Raw genomic sequence first — 24026 nt, forward strand, 5'->3', positions numbered from 1 at the left:
TGCCAGTAATGTCTCTAGTGTGGAAGAGTCCATGACCTTTCTTGGCAACTGGTTCCCCTGTGGTATTGCTCTGACAGTGAGGAAGCTCTTCCTGGCATCTAATCTGACTCTGGTGTGCTGCAGTTAAATTTGTTGGTCCATGTCCTATACTAAGGGATGAGTGAGAAGAGATGTTTTCCTTCACTTTTATGATACCTGCACTTTGAACACCTGTATGGTGCGATCATATCCCCTCTTAGTGTTCTTTTCTTGAGACTGAACACACCAAGCTCTCTCAGTCTCTCATTATAGGGTTTGGTTGCCAGACCTTGGATCATCTTTGTTGTCCTCCACTGGACCCTTTCCAGATGTTCTGAGTAATACACAGCTGCACAGAACTGAACACAGGTGTGGGTCAGCAGCTGGCCTCAACTAATCCTCTTGCCGCTCTGCTTTGACCAAGGGAGGAGTCCAGGTCATCCAAGCACTCTGAACTGTATGCAAGCAAGAGAATGTGCCCAAGCAGGGCCAGAATCTGACCAGTAAAGATATGAACAACTTTCTCTTGTTGCATTTTGTATAGAATCTGTGGCAAGCCTACACCCATTGGAGAGGTTTCTTTTGTGCATTAGCTTCAGGAATCCAAAGGATTGTGTAGCAGTAAAGCAATGAGGAAAAGTGTTCACCCTAGTGAAGGCATCAATTCTGGGTTTGAGCCCTGAGTTCCGGTTCCTCTCGGGAGTCTTCCTCCTCTCTGAAAACCCTCTGCATGGCCACCTTCATGCTCTTCTTGGACTAACCCTTCCTTTTGCATCCTACAAGGAACTAAATCAGTGGATTAACACTGCTATTTAGGCAGGCACATACAAGGCAAGCAGAAAATATAATATCAGGTGAGAGAAAGAAAACATGAAACACTGTCACCAATACCCAAATCAAGGAGAATGGAAATGCCAAGCCCAGGAAGAAAAACGGCATGAGTAAGATTGCTGTTACAAGCTTTCCTTGCTTCCGTTGTTGGGATTTAAAGCAGATTTTGATGAACAGAGTCACACTGGAAACAGTCATGAGCAGGAGGCTAAGCAGGGCAATGGGAAGAAATGGATATCCTCAGATCACAATCATAGCCATCATTTCAAGAATCATATGAACTCCACTGAGAAGAAAGCTGAGGACCCAGATGAGGACACAAATGGTGGTGGACAGGCGAGGGGGGCGATGGCACCGATGTCAAATGGGGAAGAGGACAGCCACACACCTATCCATGCCGATGGCTGTCAGGAGAAGTTGGCCCGTGAAGTACATCATCAGGAAGAGGTGAAAAAGTAAAGGTGGAGGATAATATATGATGAATTTCCTAGTCAGTATACAGACTATTTCATATATGACAATGGGGAGTATGAGCAGAAGGAATCCAGAGTCAGCCACTGCCAGATTCAGGACATAGGTTGTGAAAGGTTTCCTCTTAAAGTGGAAGCCAAGAAGCCTGATGACAATCCCATTCCCCACAGGTCCCACAATGCAAATGATGACCACTAAGCCATCAAGTAAATATATGGACTTCCTGCTAAGCGCCCAATCCGTGACATTGGATTCAGCCACAATATAATTGTTTGTCATATTTCACGCTCGGGTGCGGGTCCTTGCTCTTGCTTCATCTATGGCTCTTCTTCTGCGCTACACAATTGCCCAGGCATCCCAAATTCCGATCTGGCACCTGCTCTTGTGCGAGGTCCTCTCCAGTTGCTTGTTCTTGCAGCTGCTATTTTCTAGGATGGAATCGAGGAGTGGTGGGGAATTTCACTTGCAGACTTGAATGCCAAAGATTGTGTTGTTTTTGTTGTCCTTGTTCCATGGGTTCTGGATCAAGTTCCCGAAGAAAAAGCCTTTCAATGAATGGGAAACATAATGAATGTGTTTAGAGGAAAAAAAGGTTTCTTTGATTTATTCTTTGAGATTGTCTGGGCTGAAGGATCCACTGTGGGGGCTCTGCGATTCACCCCAAACACTTGCTGTGTGCCACCGTGCTGTAGGAAGAAGAGAAGATCTTGGACCCAGTGTGCTGTTGATCCGCAGGTTCATTGATTTTGTTATTGTTATTATTTTTTACCAAAACTGGACCACATGTGGAAGAAAAAGGAGAAAAAAATCACATAAGATATTATGGATTAGGGTTCAAGTTAGAATCCTTCTAACTAAGTATTCTTGTTCACCCCTATGTGCGTGCATACACACACTAAAACTTACGCATGATTATTTTAGCAACTTCTGCAAGGTGACCCCAATGTCCATAGATGCTTTTGAGAACCAGTTTGGTGGTCGGAGCACTGGACTGGGCCCTGGGAGATTCAGGGGCATCTTCCCACTCTGTAGTGTAGCTCATTGGATGAATTGGGGTATTCACGGCCCCTCAGCCTCAGATACCTTGCATGGTTTTTGTTGTGGGAATCAAAAGACACAGAGGAGAACAATGACACCCTCCTTGCCCTTCCCACAAGGGGTACAAGGCAAGATAGACATGACGTTTAAAAGTGAGGATAGATGTGTCCTTTGTAAACTTTGGCCAAAAGGCTACATGATCAAACATGGAAAGTTCCATTGAATCCTGCATTTCTTGCACCTTTGCAGGCAGCCATGTGTGATCCTACTGGTGTTTCGGCTGCCAAAGCAAGTGGAAGATCATTGCCCGTGACCCAGAGACAGGTAAGCATTTCAGGTGATCACATGCATCATTGCATCATGCAGAACTTTTTTTTAAAATAAGTTTTATTTGAAATTAAAATCCTAAACAAAACAAAACAAAACAAAACATAAAAACTACAAACAACATCCATCATCAAAAACTTCGAGCCTGCTGGGTCAGTCCCCACACCCTTCTTTTTCCATTTATGAAAACTTTAAAAAAATATTTAAATCTATACAAAGTCCCATTTCTCTAGCTAATAATAAAAAAGTCCCAAGTTTGATAGAAGTCTCATCATGGAGAACTTTCCATCAAAAAATCAATCCAAAGTGTTTTCTCCTCTGAAAAGCGAGCTGCCATCAGATGTGGTCAAACAGTATGAAGAGGAGAGCTGTGCTGAATGAAAAACAATTCAAAACTTTTCTCTTTCCCTATTTGTTTGATGTACTTTTGTTGTAGAGTTCTAAAAAGGACTAGGTTTTGATGGGCTGCTGCAAGGTGTGGATTTTCTTGGTGGAGGGAGGAAGAGAGCTGAGAGAGAAACCAGGCACCCACCCAACTGAAGCGTTCCCATGCCCGTCATGAGACCTCTGCTCAGTCCGTCACGCAGGGTGGAGTCAGAGGTCAACCTACAGGGAGTTAGCAGGACAACCTCTGTGACTCCCTCTCCTCCTGACATACCTGCCAATGAGAAAGACAGATCCAGGTCTAGGAGGCAGAAGGAGCAGCCGTGCTGGCAGCCGTGGCACAGAAACACTCGGGGTGGCCCTGCGGGACCTGCAGGCAGCTGTGAAGCCACCAGAGCCTTGTGCAGAATGAGGCACGTCAGCAGACATACAGAAAAAGAAACAGGATATCTGGAGCTGATCTCGAAAACAGGTTTTCAATATCACACGATCAGGAGGTGCTGTTCTTTCATTGGCCAACATGTTTACATAAACTTAGGAGGAGGAGACTGTGGGCAAAGAGGGGCATAAAAACAGGATATATGTTTTTATGTATGTATGTATTTAAATTTTATTTATTTATGTATCTAAAAATTACTTATGTATGTATTTATGTATATAAAAAAGGATGTCAAAAAAAGGAATGTGTCAGTCTAGGACTCCCCTGGTCCATAATATATTGCCTTGAGAGATGCTTGAAAATTATTTTTTCATTCTGAGGATTCCTTTACATTGCCGTGTTTCTTCCCCCTTCCTATTTGAGTAGATCATAGTCCACAGTTTCTCAGTCACTCACCCTTCCCCCACCTGCATCCAGAGATCAGGGTCCAGATGGGCTGTGCTGGTCCCAGTTAATTCAGCGTCACCATCTTTCTGTCCCCACCTTGCCTTTCTCTAGCTGCCCCCTGTGATGATGTGCAGACCATGCAGCTAAGTTTTATATGCCCAGTGGTGGATGACTGATTGGATAGGGAAGGCAGGACATTTCCTCAACCTAAACTGCCACTCTCCTTCTCATCCCTTTTTCTGCACCTCTTAATTCCCCCCCCCCCCCATGTGTTATGTCTTTTTCAATTGCATGGTAGCAGGCAGGACGAATTTGCTTGCGTGGCTTTTGTCTGTTGATTTAAAGGCAGTTCTGGACGAAACACTGCAGAACATTGCAAGTTTCTCACAAGATTATGCCAGTCAACAAACAAATGCCTTTTGTTTTAATTGTTCATTTTCCAATCCTCTGATACCCAGACATTCCCCACATCCTTTCAGACCTTTAGGATCTGTGTCAGGATCTAGATCTGTAGTGAAGACAGAGTCAGAGGACTTGTAGGTTTCTGTGCTTGCTTTCAAGAACGTTTTGTTTCCTGTGCAAACTGCTGGAAATGCCAGATAGATAAGCCATCATCCTGATGCAGAGACTTAAGCATGAGCACAGGCAGATCTTCATTGCAGAGAAGTGCCAACAAGTGGATCTCTATCAAGAGAGACTTGTCATTTAGCATGAGCTAGTGAGGCATTTCCTGCATTTCATTCTGATGAAGAGCCTCACGAGACACCAGCTCCCTCCTGGTGGGTTCATGAGAATGGATACCTGTAAAAGTGTCAGCTCAAGTTGAGAAACTTCCCTTCCTACTGTGGGAAATACAGCTCATGCTCAGGTGAACACAGCCAAACCCTCATATTCCCACATTCTCTGCGCTCGGAAGTGACCATAAACCTCACACTACAGAGCAGTCATCCAGCAAGCAGTGTTATTTTGTGCACCCCTAAGTAGAAGCACTGAAGCATAGAAAGAGAGTCAGAAGGGGCCTCCTGGGCCCTCTAGTCTGACCCCAGGCTCTAGTCGGCTCAGCCTAGCCTTAAACACCCTCACTGATGGGGCTCCAACCACCTCCCGTAGAAGCCCATGCCATACCCTCGGGGTCCTGACTGTCAGGAACTACTTCCTGGCATTCACCCTACATCTGGGTTATCTGAGCTCTGCTCCATTGCAACACATCTTGCTCTCCACTCCAGGTCATGACCCATCACTGCGTGCCACCCCCTCACTTACCTGTATGTCCCCTCTGAGTCTCCTCCCCCCCAGGCTTAAAAGACCCAGCGCCCTCACTCCTCATATGGCTTCCCCTGCAAACCTGCCACCATCCTAGTGGCCCTTCGCTGCCCTGATTCCAACCTTGCTATATCCCTCTTGTAAGGAGGGGCCCAGAATGAACACAGTACTCCAGCAGTGGGTGCACCAGAATCGTATAGAATGGCACTAATATCTCTCTCGATGTAGAAACCCCGCTTCTGACTGTGCAACTAAGGGTGGTCTTTACCCTTTAGACAGTTGCTGTTGACACTGCTGACTCATGTTTAGCCTGTGGTTAACCAGCACCCCGAGGTCCCTTTCACAAGTGCTGCTCTCCAGCCACTTGTCCCCTAATCTGTACTTATGGCACACATTCCTATCCCGCAAGTGCAAGATCTTGCACTTATCCGCATTGAATGCCATCCAGTTGTCCCCTGCCACTTCTATAGTTTCTCCAGAGCCTTTTGGATCTGGAGCACCTGCTCCTCAGTTGTAGCCACCGCCCCCACCCCCTTTCAGTATCAGCTGCGAAATTGTGCAAACACATGTTAGCAAAATGCAGAACTAAATTCTGCACAAGGCCAAACACAGAAAATCTGTGGCACACAACAATCTGCCATGGGTCACTTCCATTTCCGCTTACCTATGTGGAAATGAGGCAGAATTCCATCTGGCTTCGCATAAAGTAGTGCTGAACAATATTGGAGGCAGGACCTTGTTAAGCATCAAGTCATGAAAAATTACCTGAAAGCTAAGGCTGTATCGTATTGTGCATTTGGACATGCATCTGACCAAACTGTTTCCCCTTCTTCATGAAGGCGTCACCTAAATTAATAGCAAGGCAGAGGAAATGTCTGTCACTGCTTGAAAGTCTCCCAAGCAGCAAGAAAATGACTGTGCTTCTATGCGGGAACATGTGGACTTCATGAAGTCTCTTCCTTCTGTGATGCTCAGATTGTCAAACACCTTTCGTCACTGTTCACTGGTGGAATCTGATTTTGAGCCATGGTGTTCAAAGGCATTTGCAACAGTGCATGCTTATGAAAAGCCACAAGTGCCTCCAAACATCCAAGTCCACCCCAGTGGCCTTTTCACACTTTATGGGAGCACAGGAAGCATTTCAGTCAGCATGTGCTTTGGTTTCGAATTTTTAATATACTCTTGCATAAAAACACAGAAACAGAAACAAATGCTTGCAACCCAGTGAAATTTAGGCACTGGTGGACAAGACAGTCCAGCACAGAATCTCAGGGTTTGATGCTCTGAGGTCTGAATTCCTCCAAATCTGTTTCTGTTGACAAACTTTCTTCTATCAACCAAAGTGCACAACTGGATTCAACCAGGTGCAGAATGATCAGAGGGGGGAGATGGTTCTCTGCATGCCCAGGTCCCAGAAGGTAAGGACAAGGCTCAGGCGACATTCAAAAGTGCTCAGAGCATCTCCCTGGACATCCCAGATCATCCTAGTTACCTTCCTCTGGTCTGAGACTCATCTAAGTGAAGGTGGCAGTGGCTCCGCATTTGTGGAATTCGCTCCCCAGAGAGGTTTGCCTGGTGCCATATCACTATATCCCTTTTGGTGCCAGGCCAAAACCTTTGTTCTATTCCTAATGTTTTAGGGCCTGACTGTTTGAATTGTTAGGCCGTAAATTATTATGAGTTTATTTTTTAGGACACTGTGTTTAAATTTTTTACATTTTGTATGGTTAAACTGTCTGGAGACTTCACTAATGGGACCATCAGGAAAACCTTTAAACAACCAAACAACCAAATTGACTTTCTTCATCATCTCCAAATGCAGTTCAATGCACAGCCTCATAGTATAAATTGTATATGAAAACAGAGTTTGGTTAAGCAGGGCCAGAACCGGAGCCATAAATTGATTAATGAAATCATCCTCATCTTCATTGTCACACCAGAAAAGGAAGGAGGGACTTTTTAAATGTCCACCTTGGCATGGGATCCCTGGCAACCCCCATCCGCTGCAAGGCTTGCTTTGCATGACATCTGAGTACCTGCAGCAGTTGTGTCCAGTTCTGCACAGTGGCTGGGCACTTGCAGAACCCGTCACAACTGGCTTTGCACCCTCAGTTCCAGGTGTTCCCCAGGTTCTTCCTCCTTGAAAACCTTCTGGAGAATGACCTTCATGCTCTCTCTTGACTGGCCTCTCCTGTTTCTCCCCACAAGGAGATAGATCAGTGGGTTGACACTGCTGTTTAGAGAGGAGCACAAGAGGGCAAAATAAAGTAGTTGAAAATTAAAGTGAAAGCGAAACAATTTGTTGAGTGTGTAAATGACAATGAAAGGAGAAGTGAAGATCAGGAAGAAGAAGAGTGCAACTATGATGGCTGATAAGAGCTTTCCTCGCCGCTGCTGCCTGGATCTCTGGCTGACTTTGATGAGCAGGGTTAGGCTGGAGACAATCATGAGTGGGAGGCAAACCAGGGACAGCAGAGCAAACAGGTAGTGTGAGATATCAGTCCTAATGCTGGGCATATCCCAGAGAATTCTGTGAAGTCCACCTAGCAGAGAGCAGAAGACCCAGATGAGGGCACAGATAGTGGTGGACAAGTGTGGTGGGCGACGGCACCGATGCCAAATGGGGAAGAGGACGGATGCACACCGGTCTATGCTGATGGCTGTCAGAAAGAGTTGACCTATGTAGTACATCAATCCAAAGAGGAAAAGCACTAGATCATAATCCTGTATATCTATCCCTCTGAAGAGCCGACAAATTTCCTTTATGCCCCACAGGAATAGCAATATGAGTACTCCAGAGTCAGCCACTGCAAGATTCAGGACATAGGTTGTGAAAGAGTTTCTCTTAATCTGGAAGCCAAGAAGCCAGATGACAATTCCATTGCCCACAAGACCAAAAAGGCAGATGATGGCCGTTAAGAAAGTCATGAAAATGTCCATAAAATTTATCCTATGCCATGTGGGATTAATATCATGGTGTTCTGGGAAAGAGATTGTCTGACTTACATTGGTCATCAGAGTCTTGCTATGATTTGAACATGGTGTTAATATGGTCGTCATATTCCTCCTATGTTCTTGCCTCCTGTATGGGTCTTCTTCCTCCTGTCAGCAGTTTCTACTGAGCAAGTTTCCTAAATAAAATGTGCCTTTGATATAATTCCTTCAGATCAAAGGCGTGTTCCTGCTGGAGATTCTTCAACAGGAATAGAGGTAGTTTTGCAGAATTTCATGCACAAGATCTAGTGGAAAACCTTATGCTGGAGTTATTTTCCCTCTTGTACTTGTCTCATAGATTATCTGTCAGGATCATGAAGAAAGGATCCAGAAAGAATCAGAGAAGTAACGGGAGTGTTTTGAGGAAAGGACTTCTTGGCACTTCAGGGGACTGACGATCTCTTGCAGGGGCAGTCTTCCCTCCACCAAAAGCCCTTGCTGTGTGCCACAGTGCTGCAAGGGGAAGAAATGCAGGTTCATTCTGTCATAAATCTGACCTTTTATTCACTTTTGAAATTTATAAAATTGTGATCCTTGTACTTTATCTAGAAACTAGCTACATGCTGGAGGAGAAAAATTATTCCGGTGGTTTCCAAAGGAACCCTCCATTGATTATTTCTTCTGTGTCCTAGGCACTTTGAAAGACAGCTCTTATTTTTCAGAAATAACAAGAATAACCCTTATGCTGCTGTATCAGTACAAAGCTTCCTCCCCCTGTCAAGACCCTTGAACAGAGCCCCATCTGTGCCACCCTCTGTGTCTTTGCATCCCTTCCCTTCCCTGACACCTCAGGAATGCTCTGTTCTCCCTCCCCTCCCTCCAAGCAGCACAGCCGTTCTCCTTCTCTGACTTCCTTGTGAGCGTGCAGCTCTGAGCTTGAATGAGGAGCTTTCTGTGCTGGCTGGGAGGAAAAGGAGCAGGAAATGGGGGAACCATGCCCAGATCTTCTCCTTCATGCTTGTGCACTCTCAGTACAGGTGCAAAGGACACCTGCAGCATCGGATGGTGGCCCAAATGCCATTGGATCGAGGACGTTAAGCCAACGTCTTTACAAGAAGGCTTATCAGAAGAGGAGAGGAGGGGAAAAATGGCATGCACCAGAGAAGATGAAAATTCGGCAGCAAGACACTTACATGTGTAGGAAGTCCTACCTCTTTCCAGACACGCATTTGTGGGAGTAGATTGAATTGAAATGCTTACTTTCTAGAATTTCAGGGTCTCAAATCTTGGGTCTTCTTTGCTTCTCAAAGGACTTGGTCACGCACAGCAGAGCACTAAATGTTAAGCAGAGGAATCCAGAGTGTTTTATATATGTGCATCAAAAGTGGGGCACCAACATCACAACTTAATGACTATTTCAAGGAATCCATTAGTTGGAGATGCCTCAGAAATCTCCAGAGCACAGAGGAAATTGCTTCGCAAAGTCCTGCATCTTAAGAGATACTGCATTTTGTATGCATTTTGGGGTGGAAATTGCTCTGTTCGTCCTTGGACTCACTATGCACTATACAGAATGCTTTGCGATATCTTGCTCCATGTTGCAGAGTCACATTTTCTGGATTGGATCCAGAATTAATTATGCTTATGGAAACCCATTAAAATCAGTGGCGATGAAGAAAATTGAGACTTGTTGAGGAAACGATTTGAAAGGTGTGTGCCTGTTCTCTGCGAACGTCATTGCCGACTCTTGCAGCAAAGGCTGTGGCATGCTACTGTCGTGTCAGGATACGGATCAAATGCAGAAGTTGGCGAGCTAGAGTGGGACTGTTGGAAACTGGTGGACCCAGGTGCTTTCCAGAGGGTCCTTGGGGATTTTCTGGCTGGTGGTTCTGTCAAATGCCTGGTTGATCTCTGGGATATGGAGATGCCCTGCGTAATTGACGTACTCATCTCTGGGCACCATCTTTTGACATCTACATGAAACTGCTAAGAAGGTCATGCAGAGATTTGGAGTGTCCTGCTATCAACATGCAAAAGCAGGCAGTTCTATTCCCTTTCATCTCCCTCAGGTGAGGCTCTAGAGATGCCTAATTGGTGCTTGCTATGGCAATGGAATGCAAGAGGGCTAACAGAGAAGCTCAGTCCAGACAAGAACAAAATGCTCTTAATAGGTGACCAGATGGAGGAGAGTCAACCAGTTCTGGGAGCATTTGCAGTCCTCTTGAAGGATCATATTCAGAGGTTGGTGATGCATCTTGAGCCATCTTTGCCACAGGTGACTGAGCCACCTGGGCAGGGCTAGCCTGGCTATCAATCAATGCTGGAGTGCCTTCTAAAATAGATTAGTGCAGTGTGCTGTACACGGGGCTGTCCCTGAAGGCAGTTTGGAGGCTGCAGCTTCTGCAGATGAGAGATATGGACCAATAATGTGAACAGGATGATCTGAACATTTGATGCTAAGATTGGGTTGATTTCATTTGCTGGCCTTATACGTCAGCTACTGGCTTGCATCAGAAAGCCCTTTGTGGCTTGGGGACACAATATTCGATGGAATGCCTCTCCATCAAGAATGAACTTGGACAATGCGCTCCACAAGTGAGACCTTCCTCTAACGCCACCTTCAGGGGAGGCTGTGTTGGTGGAAGCAAGGCGAAGAACCTTCTCAGTGCTCGTCCCCTGATTACGGAACGATCTCTCCACTGAGGACCGGTCGCCACCGGCTGTGCCATCTGTGCAGCGCCAGGGCAAGACGATCCTTTTGGCTGAGGCATTAAGGAATTACAATAACACTAGGTGGCAGGATGCATTCCCAGCTGTTTTTTGGCAGGCCTAACATCATGGACAAGTCTGAGTTGTTTCAACGGTTAAAGTTTGCATTTTAAACGTTTAGTGTAGTTTTGTAATGTTTTATTGTTACTTGCATTGTATTAATTTTATTAACTGTTGTATACTGCCAAGAGAGCTTCAGGTTTTGGATGGGACAGAAATAAGTTAACCAACAGAACAGAACAGAACTACTTTCTTCTCCTGCCCTGCTCTCCAAGCCCCTTTCCCTGGAGACTGAGTTTGCAACCTTGGGTAAGCTTTTGCTTCATCACTGTTGTGAGCCCAGTTCACTGCATTTACAATTTAGAGAGCAATACCCTCTTTGCTGGCCATCTAAAAGCTTGTGAAGTGTTCCCTTCTTGTTCCTGTATTATTAACGGAAATGTTTTGATTTCCACCATGAAACTTCTGGTTCCCAGGAAATGCACACAACAGAATGCAATGGTCTTAAAAGCCTAATTAGGGTTTCCTGTGCTGTTAGCAAAGGAACTTTTACTAATGAGAGAGAAGCAAGAAAGATTGAACTGGGAAAAAGTGAGGCATAATTTGTCTGTCTTCTTCTCTCTAGCCCCCATTGGACTCGTGCAGAAGGCAGCAGTGGTGAGGTACCCCACCCCCCTGTTTTTTTCGTGAAAGCTCTGGGTGAAGGTACGGTAGATATGTACATAACCTGCAGGTTCCTCACACATGGTCCTGAGTTCATACGTAAGAACATTCATAGATCAGAATCCATGTCATCCTAGATATTCCCAGACATTCTTGGATGTTCCATCCAGGGTTTGAATGCCTCTTCAAAGTCTCTTTTCTGTGCATGGTGCTGAATTTAGAGTGGCAACTCTTTTTTTATAATTTTTTGAAACACACCTTGGGTGGGTTTGTACTACATGACACGCTGTGTTGGTTTGTTTGTGCAGAACGGTGTGTTCGATCATCCCAACTCTGTCATGGTATTTCACAATGGTGTGTTTCATTTTTAGGAACCACAAAGAAGAAACAAAGGTTTCCATGCATCACTATGGTTTCTCTGGGCTTCAGGTACTCCCAACAACATTCAGGAATTTAATGCTAATACGATTCAAAGCTGTGTGCACAGCATTGTGCGCATGGAAATATCATCTGTTCCTTGGGGTCCTTCATGTTCTCGGTCTGTGTGAGATTCAAAGATAGACTGAGAAGCTCCCACAAAGCCGACTTGGGTAGCCCCACCGGTGAGCATGCGCAATGAATGAAGGGACTGAGAATCCATGACAAGTCGGTGAAACTTTTCCCAGCTAATTTATTTTAATATGTAGTCCTGTATTTAAATACAGGCATGAGTTAAGAGTTCATCTGAGTTAAGTCGATGAGGAGAAGCTTTCACTGGTACAGATGTGTGGAGCGAGCAATAGCATAGATGGCTTAGACATGGATGGGTAATATGCAATAACTTAGCACGCCATTAAGGATGTACTATTAATACAGCGAGGCAGATACGCAAGTCAAGAAGCTGGAAAACCTTCTTCAACAGAGGCCTAGGGAGTAGCTTTGAGCTTTCCCGAAACATGTGCCAGAAGAAGGACCATGGCGCATTGCTCAATCATTCCTGCATTAACTCAAACTGCCTAGACCTTTGCAGCACTTAGTGCGGCCCTTAGAAAACATTAAGCTGGACTCCTGCCACCTTTCAAGTGTCCCTGGACTAGAGGTTTTAAATTAGGTGGCTATTTGCTAACATTGGATACTTCAGGACCAAATTGACATTCTTCATCATCCCCAAATGCAGATCGGTGTACAGCCTATTAGAATAAATTGTGTGCGACAACAGAGTATGGCTAAGAGGGCCAGAGCCAGAAACTGATGAATGAAATCATCCTCATCTTCATTGTCCCACCGGAAAAGGAATCGGGGACTTTGTTTGTGCCTGATTTGACTTAGAATCCATGACACCCCAAGGCCCACTGCACAGGCTTGTTTGGCATGTTATCCAGGCTCCCACTGCATTCTGCACACAGCTAGGCACACACAGCTCAGGCTTTCAGAAGCCGTCACAACTGGCTTTGCACCCTCAGTTCCAGGTGTTCCCCAGGTTCTTCCTCCTCCTTGAAAACCTTCTGGAGAATGACCTTCATGCTCTCTCTTGACTGGCCTCTCCTGTTTCTCCCCACAAGGAAATAGATCAGGGGGTTGACACTGCTGTTTACAGAGGAGCACAAGAGGGCAAAATAACGTAGGTCAAAATTAAAGTGAAAGTTATACAATTTGGTGAGTATATAAATGACAGTGAAAGGAGAAGCGAAGACCAGGAAGAAGAAGAGTGCAAATAGGATGGCTGATAAGAGCTTTCCTCGCCGCTGCTGCCTGGATCTCTGGCTGACTTTGATGAGCAGGGTTAGGCTGGAGACAATCATGAGTGGGAGGCAAACCAGGGACAGCAGAGCAAACAGGTAGTGTGAGATATCAGTCCTAATGCTGGGCATATTCAAGAGAATTCTGTGAAGTCCACCTAGCAGAGAGCAGGAGACCCAGATGAGGGCACAGATAGTGGTGGACAAGTGTGGTGGGCGACGGCACCGATGCCAAATGGGGAAGAGGATGGATGCACACCGGTCTATGCTGATGGCTGTCAGAAAGAGTTGACCTATGCAGTACATCAATCCAAAGAGGAAAAACGCTAGATCATAATCCTGTATGTATATCCTGAAGTACCTACAAATTTCCTTTATGCCCCACAGGAATAGGAATATGAGTACTCCAGAGTCAGCCACTGCAAGATTCAGGACATAGGTTGTGAAAGAGTTTCTCTTAATCTGGAAGCCAAGAAGCCAGATGACGATTCCATTGCCCACAAGACCGAAAAGGCAGATGATGGCCGTTAAGAAAGTCATGAAAATGTCCATAAAATTTTTCCAATGCCATCTGGGGTTAATATCATGGTGTTCTGGGAAAGGGATTGTTTGACTTACATTGGTCATCAGAGTCTTGCTATGATTTGAACATGGTGTTAATATGGTCTTCATATTCCTCCTATGTTCTTGCCTCTTGTATGATTCTTCTTCCTCCCTTCAGCAGTTTCTACTGAGCAAGTATCCTAAATAAAATGTGCCTTTCATATAATTCCTTCAGATCAAAGGCGTGTTCCTGCTGGAGATTCTCCAAGAGGAATTGAGGGAGTTCTGTGAAATTTCACGTACAAAATGTAGCTGAGCAGCTGAAGTTGAAGCTGATTTCTTCCTCCTGTGCTTGTTTCATGGACTGTGGATCAAGATCAAGAAGAAAAAGATCCCGAAGAAATCACAGCGTAGCGTGTGTGTTTTGGAAAATGGGTTTCTTGGCAGTATGGGAAGAAGTCCATCCAATACAGGATCTCTTGCTCTGGGCCATCTTCCATTCACCAAAAATCCTTGCTGTCGCCACAACACTGCAAGGGGAATAGATTTACTGAGGTTCAGCCGTTTATCAGTCTGAAGTTTTGTTCACTTTTAAACATCTCTACAATTGCCATCCTTGTATTTTATCTATAAACCGACAACACGCTGAAGCGGAAAAGCTGGGCAGGGGTGGGTAAGATAAAATATACAAAAATATTGCATGCTACTTTTCTTTCTTTTTTGGATAAAATTGAAATAGAGCCATAAAACATGCATGCATTTTATCCCAAAGTATTTGTATTTCACAAAGCGTACCATTAGTTATACATTATTATTTTCAACAACTTGAATAGAGTAATCCGAAATATCCAGAGATAACTTTGGGAGCCAAGGTGGTGATTAGAGATTGTACCAGGCACCTGGAAGATTTTGGTTCTGGTCCGTTTTCAACCTTGAGGGTTATGACATGACTTTGAGCCAGCTGTGGATCTCAGTACAACGTACTGTATAGGGTTGTTGTTATGAGAATAAGAATGGAAAAAAATTAAAATGGAGTGAGAACTATCTAAGCCAGCAGGGGTTTCTGGCAAAAGGGGAAAAGCAAGATGGAACAACACTAATGTACTTATCCATTTATCTATTCATCCATTTATCTTGTGGTGGAAGGTTGTGGAGCACACAGAAGCAGAAGGGTTAAGTCAAGTATTCCTCAAGCGAGCATCCAGTGCTATGCCACACCACTTCTCCCATGTGCCACAAAACTAATTCCTCTTCCTGGACTATGTGATCTCTGCCTTCTTCAAACATTCCTCCCATTGCTGGCAGGTATCCCTTCAGCCCCCACCGCTGAAGCTCCACCCAGGGGGCATCCCCTGCCCTGCCTGCATTGCTGGCCTCTCCCTCTCTGGTCCACATGCTCCCGGGGACATGCCCTCAGCCTGACGGTCCTGCGTCTTCCCTCCCTGCTCAGCCAAAGCCAAGGCTTCCTCTTTGGAGCAGTGCTGTTGCTCTCGAGTAGCACTGCCTGCCCTGCTCACTCCCTTCAAGGCAGAGACATACAAGCCTCTCCTCCTCTTCCCCACTGGTGATCTTCTGAAGCTTCTCTGTGTACGGGACCCACACATGCCAGAAGAGACCAGCTCCCCACGCAGTCAGGCACACAAAAGCCTCCACGCTCTGCCCGGTCCCTCCCGCACTGGAGCTGCATCCAGCTTTATCCAGTGCCCCACAGCCCCATCCTCAGAAACGCCTTTCCCCACACTAGTATAGGGGGAGGCCGCTCCCCTCGGCCATGGGAGATCATGCAAAAGAAGCACAGACTGTTGCATCCACAGAACGTATCCAGGTCTATGTCCCTGGCACCGTTCACACAACACAAGCCACAGTGGCTTCAAGGGTGGCCTGTTGTAATGTCTGGACACAGTCCCAGCCCGTACTGCCAGGTAATTTCACACTGAAGTACACAGTACCCTTTCAGGAGGATTCAGGTGTGTCCCACTCAGAGGAACCCTCTTCCAATTCAGACCTCTTCTAAATCTGTCTGAATCAGCTTTCTGAATTGAGACTGCTTGAATCCAAAGCACTCAATATTCTCTCTCTTTCTCTCCCCTTTGCATGTGTGTGTGGGCTGCTAATCAAGGTGAGACTTAAAAATGGGATGTTAGAAGGTCTCTGTGTACTCAATAAAGTACCTGAGAGAGATGAGAGAAACAGCAGGTAAATATCCCATTAAAATGGTCATCTTTTCACCATGATATCTGTGCTCCATTAGTCACGAAGTGACGAGCTGACAGTCTTTGGCCAACCTACCTGGCCACCGATCCTCTTACATACCTGGGAGTGAAGAATTGCAGATGGACCGCCTCCAGGTTGAGCAGGTGGAAGGCAGGAGCACAGGTGACCCTCCGGCAGGTGATGCGAGACCTGCTGATAAACCTGGCCTTTGGGAGGGACATCATGTCAAAATCCAGTCTGCTCATATTTTTCAGATTTGAGAGAGCTTCCAATCTGTCACCCCCTAACCCCACCCCACTGACAAACTTGGGGTTTGTGAAAATGCTTTTACTTAATTTCCCTAAAGTGCTTTTCTCACTTGAATATATCAGCCAGCCTGGCAAACTTACATAAGTTGCATGCTTCAAAGCATAGCACATGTGTACAGCAGTCTACATTATGTTATCCTAACCTAGGAGTATACTGATTATGCAGGTGCTAATAAGACTACTGCATAATGAACTGATAATGAGTCTCTCTGCCTGGCCTGCCAAGGTCTCTTCCCTGCTTGAAGGTGCCAAAGGGTTGACACATCCCTGGAAGAAGGGGCTGTGATCTTCCCAGGTAGGAAACTCCCAGTAGGCTAGCTTGATAATGGGAACTTGGCAGCCGTGTGCCAGTGCACCCATTTGATCCCACTCTTTTGGGGAGCCCCCTGGCAGGAAGACCTGCGGAGGTGGCCAGGAAGGTACTAACTAAAACTGTAGTTCATTAGCATAATAGGTAACTAAAGTTCACTTATGCCAAGTAAGGCCCACATTTTAAAACCTCGCAGACCCAGGCTTGGCTTTTCAGGTTCAGGTATATCACAACCAGGAGTCCCATGCTTGGTCTTTGCATCTTAGGTCATCTTGAAAATCTCCGAAATACTCCTGAAGTGGTATCCTTTCTTTTCATTACATTGCATATTTCATTGAAAACAGCTGTGACAGCTTACAGGTAAAGCAATAAAATATTGCCACAATTCTCATGTATGCATGTTCACAAATAGGATGGCAAAATCACTGTAAAACAAGCTCGAACATCTAAATGCAGCAAAACAAAGTGAGAAAGAACATGGTAAATTAAGATGCCTTTCACCTTCCAAACCATTGTCTTGGAGTGCTGAGGAACCAGCCATAACAATTTGTGGAATTGTTGCACAGGCAAGGAGAAAACCGGAAGGATGAATTCCTGCTATTTTTCCTCCAACAGGAATTTCCTTTTGATCTCAGTCCCTTCTCATATGTGATGGAGTCAGTCTGAGTCTGGAATCATTCCATAGTCAGGACAACATGAGGGAAAAAAGGAGTTTTCCCTAATCGCGAAGGTAATTCAACACATGTTGGTTTGTACTTAAAAAACAGAAAAAAGAAATGCTCTGAACTTCTTTGAACCACGTGCTTCCAAATTGTCTCAAACAGCAAACCCATCCAAAATGCATTAGCATATTAAGCCTCCTTCCCAGAAGTAATCCATGCTCCAAGCATCAGAAATAAAAATACCCCTTTTTCATGTTCCCCAGATCATTCAATCAAACATGAACTAGATGGAAGCAGAAGAGTTTCAAGACTGTCAAGATGGTCCATGCAGCGGCCTCCAAGTAATCATCTCGCCACTGTGCTTTGAACCCAAAGAGGGGGATAATCGTCCAGAGCAGGTCCATGCGCAACCTATTATTCTAAACTGTGTGTGACCAAGAGAGCTTGGCCAAGCAGATCCAGAATCTGACCAGTAAAGACAAGAGCGGCCTTCTCTTGTTGCATTTCGTGTAGAATCTATGGCAACCCTAGGCCCATTGCAGAGGTGTCTTTTGTGCACTTGCTTCAAGAATTGAAAGCATGGAGCAGCAGTGAAGCTATACATAAAGAAGGTGTCCGCCCTTGTTAAGGCATCAACACTAGGTTTGAGTGCTGAGCTCCAATTGCTCTTGGGGGTTTTCCTCCTCTCGGAAAACCCTCTGCATGGCCACCTTCATGCTTTGCCTAGACTGACCCCTCTTTTTGTGCGCCATGAGGAAATAAATCAGTGGGTTGATGCTGCTGTTTAGGCAGGCACATACCAGGCAAGCATGAAGTACGATATCAGCTGAGAGAAAGAAAAAATGAAACACTGACAGCATTATCCAAATAGCAGAGAGTGGAAAAGCCAAGATCAAGAAGAAAAACAGCAAGAATAAGATGGCTGTTAAGAGCTTTCCACGCCTCTGTTGCTGGGATTTGAAGCAGATTTTGATGAACAGAATCAGACTGGAGACAGTGATGAGCGGGAGGCAGAGCAGTGCAATTGCAAGAAAGAGATATCCTAGAATCTCAGTCATGGTCATCATTTGGAGAATCATGTGAACTCCGGAGAGAAGGAAGCAGAGGACCCAGATGAGGACACAAACGGTGGTGGACAAGCGTGGAGGGCGATGGCACCGATGCCAGATGGGGAAGAGGACAGTCACACACCTATCCATGCTGATGGCTGTCAGGAGAAGTTGTCCTGCTAAGTACATCATTAAGAAGAGGTGAAAAGGTATGATAAAAAGGTGAAATAATTGTTTTTTAATCAGCATACTGGCAATTTCATGTATGACAAGGGGGAAAAGGTCCAGAAGGACTCCGAAGTCAGCCACTGCCAGATTCAGGATGTAGGTTGTGAAAGGGTTCCGCTTAATGTGGAAGCCCAGAAGCCTGATGACAATCCCATTGCCCACAAGTCCCAAAATACAGATAATGACCATCAAGACACAGAAAAGTAAATATATGGACTGCTTGCTAGCCACTTGGACTAGGTTATACTGCTGATCTGTGTCATTGTAGTCAGTGAAATTTAGTTCAGGGGTCTGATAAGTTGCACTGAGATTGCTTGTCATGTTGCAGCTCTGATTTGTGGGTTCATATTCTTGCTTCCTTTCCTGCTCTACAGTAATGTCTAGGCTCCTAGGTAACATCCACTCTGGTGAAGACTATTGAAGTTCAGGTGCTTGTTGAGAGCAGGTGTGGTGGTCAGAGCATTGGACTGGGGCCCCGGAGATTCAGAGGCAACTTCCCACTCTGTGATGAAGCTCACTGGATGTCTTTGGGGTATTCACAGACCCTCAAGCTCAGGCCCCATGGATGGTGTTCGTTGTGGGGTTCAAATGGCATGGCAAAGAACAATGGCAGACGCCTTATGCTTCTCTCAAGAGGGTACAAGTCAAAATAGACTTGCTATGTAACAAAATGATAAATTTGTCCATTGGGAAATTATGCCAAAAGGCTACATGTTCAAAAATGGAACGTTTCATTGCATCCTGCATCTGCTGCACCATTGCAGGTGGCTGTTTGTCCTTCCAGTGCTATCCTACTGGTGCTTCAGCTGCCAAAAACAAGTGGAGGACCCATTTCCTGTGATTGAGAGACAGGTAGGCCATTAAGATGGGCATATATATCACTGCATCATGAGGAACTTTGCCTCACAAAATCTACCCAAATTATTCCTTCCTCTGAGAAGCAAGCTGCCATCAGACGTTGCCAAAATGTACGAAGAGCAGAGTTGTGCTGAATGGAAAAGAATCTCAGACTTCTCTCTTTTCCAGTTCATTTAATGGATTCAGACACTACAATCCATATTTAATCGTATCGCTTAGGCTGATAATGAGTTCCATTTTTTCAGGCAGTAAGACAGAGAAGATGCATGTGAAAGATGTGAAGCACGATAAGAAAACTGACACCAGGACTGTGCTTGAGAAACACCAGGACTTGAAGTCTGGTGTTTCTCAAGTACAGTGCACTGTATCTTGCCATGCTTCCCATATTCCGCAGGGAAAAAATGCCATTCTTGAAGAGAGAATGAACTAGGAGCTGTTTCCCCTAGATGGAGAGATGGGAAAGACGCATTTGCATCATTGGCTGTGGCAGTCAGCTGTCCCGGAGTGCCCACCTCCCTGTGTACCCCTGGGCACCACCCTCTTGACCCGACACTGGATTCAGCACACAACAGCCCAAAGGACTGGGGGAAAGGATTTTATTAAAAGGCTAAAATATAGGGGTGGAGGGTACTTAAAACAGCTAAACACACAAGGCACAAGTACAGACAAAAAAGGGGGGGAGGGAAAGCAAAATTCGGTGAGCAGCGCTCTCAGCCAATCACAGCCCCCAAGAACCCAAGGCCCATTGGCCTCCTCAGACTTAAAATAGCAAAGCTCCCCCAGTCTAGCTACATGTACAGATGCTGTACCCATCACAGAATCAAAGACACAGAATAGCATAACGTTCTTTGGCACAGTCTCTGGCAGCAAGAATGGATCCTCTCCTTGAAGAGGAACTCTGAGCTCCAGCCAGCCCTCGTTTTCATTTCCCTTCAATGATCAAATAGCTCATGGGGTGACAACTCATGACAGAACCCATGGAAGGACCGTTTCCTCTTATTGCCCCAATCTGCTGTCTCCTGTTCTTGGGAGTGAAAATTCTCCTGAACATGGCTAGAATTTACAGTGCGTCTCCCTTTCAGAGTCTGGGGGCTTATCTGGCCCTCCTTTGGCCATGGGCACCAGGGTCTCTTTGGAGCAACACTTAGCAATTGCAATAGTTTGCCCAAATGGTCACTTAACTCTTCCGTGGCGAATGGTGCTTTAAGCCAATTCACTTTATTATTATTATTTATTATTATAGCATTTCTATGCCGCCCCTTGCCAAAACCTCTTTACATTGGCCACACCCTGTCTAAATCTCTATGCCCATCCGAGCCCATCTCTCACAGGTTCTTAGGAATGGAAACTAGTCACGAGCTATTTGTCTTAGATGGAGAGATTGGAAAGAAACGTTCTAAGTCGTTAGATTTACTCTTCTAGATCTCTGTGCCCTCCAAAATGAAAATACATACTGACTTTTCAGGAGCACTGAGAACTGAGTTCCTTGGAGCACTGAGCTCAGGGGAACTTTGCATTAATTATTCTTAATTAATTATTAACCCTAATTATTCTTGGATCTGTCTGAACCAGCAGTGCAGATTTAGGCTTCAGCCAAATTCAAAAAACCCATCCTCCTGCCCACATTCTCTCTTTCCCTGTTTGCCTTCTGTGCATGTGAATGAGAGAGAGAGAGAGAGAGAGAGAGAGAGAGAGAGACTTGTTGAAAAGGAAAAAAAGAAAATATTTTGCTATCTAAACAAGTTCTAAGAAGTACTAGGTTTAAATGAGTTGCAGCAATGTGTGGATTTCCTTGATGAAGAGAAGATGAGAGCTGAGGGAGAAAGCGGCACCCACCCAACTGAAGTGTTCCCATGCCCATCATGAGACCTCTGCTCAGTCTGTTACACAGGGTGGAGTCAGTGGTCAACCTAAAAGGAGTTAGCAATTGAACCTTTCTGGCTCCCTCTCCTCCTGACATACCTGCAAATGAGGAATGCAGATCCAGGTCTAGGAGGCGGAAGGAGCAGTCATGCTGGGAAATGCAACTCAGGAACCCTTGGAGCCACAAGAGCCTGGGGCAGAATGAGACACATCACCGATCTCGAAGCAATGAAAACAAGAGGACTGAGCTTTATCTTCTCAGAAACACCTTATCAGTATCATAAGACCAGGAGGTGCTGCTCTTTCAGTGACCAGCAAGGAGGAAACTGTGGGCAAAGAGGGGCCTGCTCAGAAAAAGGGGGAACACCACCACATGGCACGATGTCTGGATCAGAGAGCAAAAGAGCAATGCCCAAGAGCTGACTCTGCTTTCCCAGGATTATTTGCCCGGTCCTCCTTGCTTGATGGGGTCAAGCTGAGAGCAGAGCTCTGGCAAAACCTCCACCAGCTTCCAAGGGCACCCTCTAGTTGGGATTCCTTCTGAGTCTTGGATGCACATGGAAGGACAGGTTTTGTTTTTCATAAAGAAAGCAAGGCACAGAAATTTGATGTAAGCACAAAAGTTTCAGGAACAGAACTAGGTTCTATTTAGACAGTTCCAATGAATAATCCAGCCACTGTCCTTGGAACCAATTGAAGAGCCCAGATTATTCTGAACAGCAGGTCAATGTTTTAATGTATTTTGTATTTGATGTTGTAAGCCGCCCCGAGGCCTTGGCAAGGGGCGGCATAGAAATGTTTTAATAAATAAATAAAATAAAATGTACACTGTGTTAGTTTGAACTGTATGTGACCAACAGAGTTTGGCTTAGTAGGACCAGAATCCTACTGAAAAGGAAAAAAGTTTGATTTGACATAAAATCCATGGCAACTCCACATCCATTGCATTGGGACCTTTTGTATTTTGGGTATAAGGATCTAGAGAAAAGGTTAGGGCTTTCCACTCTTGGGAAGCCATCATAGCTGGATTTGGACCCTGGGTTCCAGATCCCCCTCACTGTTTTCCTGCTCTTTGAAAACCCTCTGCAGTATGAACTTCATACTCTCAGTGGATGGAGACCGCCTGTTTCTCCCCACCAGGAAATAAATCAATGGGTTGACACTGCTGTTTAGAGAGGCACAGAAGAGGCCAAGATGCCAAATGCTACAATGTAACAAAAAGTGAAAATCGAAGAACACCCCTAATACGTATATGACAGTGAGTGGAAAAGCCAGGATCAAGAAGAACAGCAGTGCCAGTAAGATGGTTTTTATGAGCTTTCCCCGCCTGCTTTGATGTGATTTAAAGTAGACTTTGATGAACAGAGTCAGGCTGGAGATAGTCATAACTGGAAAGCAAATCAGGCCATTTGCAAGCGCGACATATGGTGAGATATCAGTACTAATTCTGGACATACTGAAGAGAATCATGTGAACCCCATAGACAAGAAACCAGAGGGCCCAGATGAGAGTGCAAATGATGGCGGACAAGTGTGGTGGGCGACGGCACCTATGCCAGATGGGGAATAGGACAGACGCACACCGGTCTATGCTGATGGTTGTTAGAAGAAATTGACCTACACCATGCATCAATCCAAAGAGGTAATACAGTATTTGAACATCAAGAAATGGGAATCCATGCCAAACAAAATGATTAGAAACATCTACTATTCCTATCACTAAGAGGATTATGAGAACTCCAGAGTCAGCCAGTGCAAGGTTCAGCACATATGTTGTGAAAGTGTTCCTCTTAATATGGAAGGCAAGAAGCCAGATGACATTTCCATTCCCGACAAGTCCCAAAATGCATAAAAAATATTGTAGCATTGGCCACACAAACACTGATCCCGGGTTATAACTGTCAGCAGTAACATTGAGTTCAGTTAGCATGCAAGTCCCGCTGAAATTGGTCATCACATTTAAACCATGGCTAAAGAGCTCCTGGTCTTGCTTCATGTCTTCCTCTTCCTTGTACTTTCTACCAATCTTATATTCCTAGAGAACATCCTCTCTTTATATTATTATGTAAGATCATTGTTCTTGTTGTAGTTTCTGTTTTCTACCCTGAGCGGGTGAACATTTCAGTGATGTATTTTAGTATAAAGCTGAATTTGAAGGGGTTCCTTTTCTTCTTTCTCCCCACCACCCCTGTCTTTGTCTCACGGAGAATGTTCCGGGATTAAGAAGAAAGGGATCCTCAAAGAATCACAGAAATAATGAATGCATATAAAGAAACAGGGTTCCTGGATCTATTTCAAGCTGTCTGGGTTGAGAGCTCTCCAGGTAATTGAAAACTGAGTCATGGATATGTTGGAGGGTGGTTTCTTTCATTCACCAAAGAACCTTGCGGTAGGTCACAGTGCTGTGAATAAATAGATTGTGCTTTATTATTAGGTCTGTTGATAATCTGCAGATTCATTGGAGTTTTTGATTTCTGAAATGATTTTTAATCTCTGTGTTAGGAAAAACTGTTGTATGTTTTCAAGAGAGAAAAGTTAGATAAAATATGCCAAAAGATTACAGTGTGGGTTCTTTTTAATGAGATTAAAAAGAAATGAGATTAAAAAGAACCATATCATGATTTATATATATTGTTTATCCCTATGTATTCATATATACCATGCACACTTATTTTTAATGACTTACACAAAAAACACCACAAATCTCCATATACAGCTTGAAGAGCCAGTGTGTTGGTCAGAGTATGGGG

The 24026-nt window shown here is 45.0% G+C and overlaps 4 protein-coding genes and 1 pseudogene across 4 annotated transcripts; all 5 read right to left on the minus strand.

The window, feature by feature from the left end:
- Positions 1–651: 651 nt before the first annotated feature.
- Positions 652–1599, minus strand: LOC123035017 (annotated as a pseudogene).
- Positions 1600–7246: 5647 nt separating this feature from the next.
- On the minus strand, positions 7247–8086 carry LOC123035018 (mas-related G-protein coupled receptor member H-like). The gene has a single exon (XM_044452848.1). The coding sequence runs from the start codon at positions 8084–8086 to the stop codon at positions 7247–7249; it is 840 nt and encodes a 279-aa protein (XP_044308783.1).
- A 4856-nt stretch (positions 8087–12942) lies between these two features.
- On the minus strand, positions 12943–13815 carry LOC123035019 (mas-related G-protein coupled receptor member H-like). Its single transcript, XM_044452849.1, has one exon. It carries the CDS (start codon positions 13792–13794, stop codon positions 12943–12945), a length of 852 nt encoding a protein of 283 aa, XP_044308784.1. The 5' UTR covers positions 13795–13815.
- Positions 13816–17917: 4102 nt separating this feature from the next.
- Positions 17918–18877, minus strand: LOC123035020 (mas-related G-protein coupled receptor member H-like). The gene has a single exon (XM_044452851.1). It carries the CDS (start codon positions 18875–18877, stop codon positions 17918–17920), a length of 960 nt encoding a protein of 319 aa, XP_044308786.1.
- A 3417-nt stretch (positions 18878–22294) lies between these two features.
- On the minus strand, positions 22295–23272 carry LOC123035021 (mas-related G-protein coupled receptor member H-like). Its single transcript, XM_044452852.1, has one exon. It carries the CDS (start codon positions 23270–23272, stop codon positions 22295–22297), a length of 978 nt encoding a protein of 325 aa, XP_044308787.1.
- Positions 23273–24026: the final 754 nt, after the last annotated feature.

Source organism: Varanus komodoensis, unplaced genomic scaffold (assembly GCF_004798865.1).
Source record: "Varanus komodoensis strain SLA01 unplaced genomic scaffold, ASM479886v1 scaffold75, whole genome shotgun sequence".
NCBI lineage: Eukaryota > Metazoa > Chordata > Lepidosauria > Squamata > Varanidae > Varanus > Varanus komodoensis.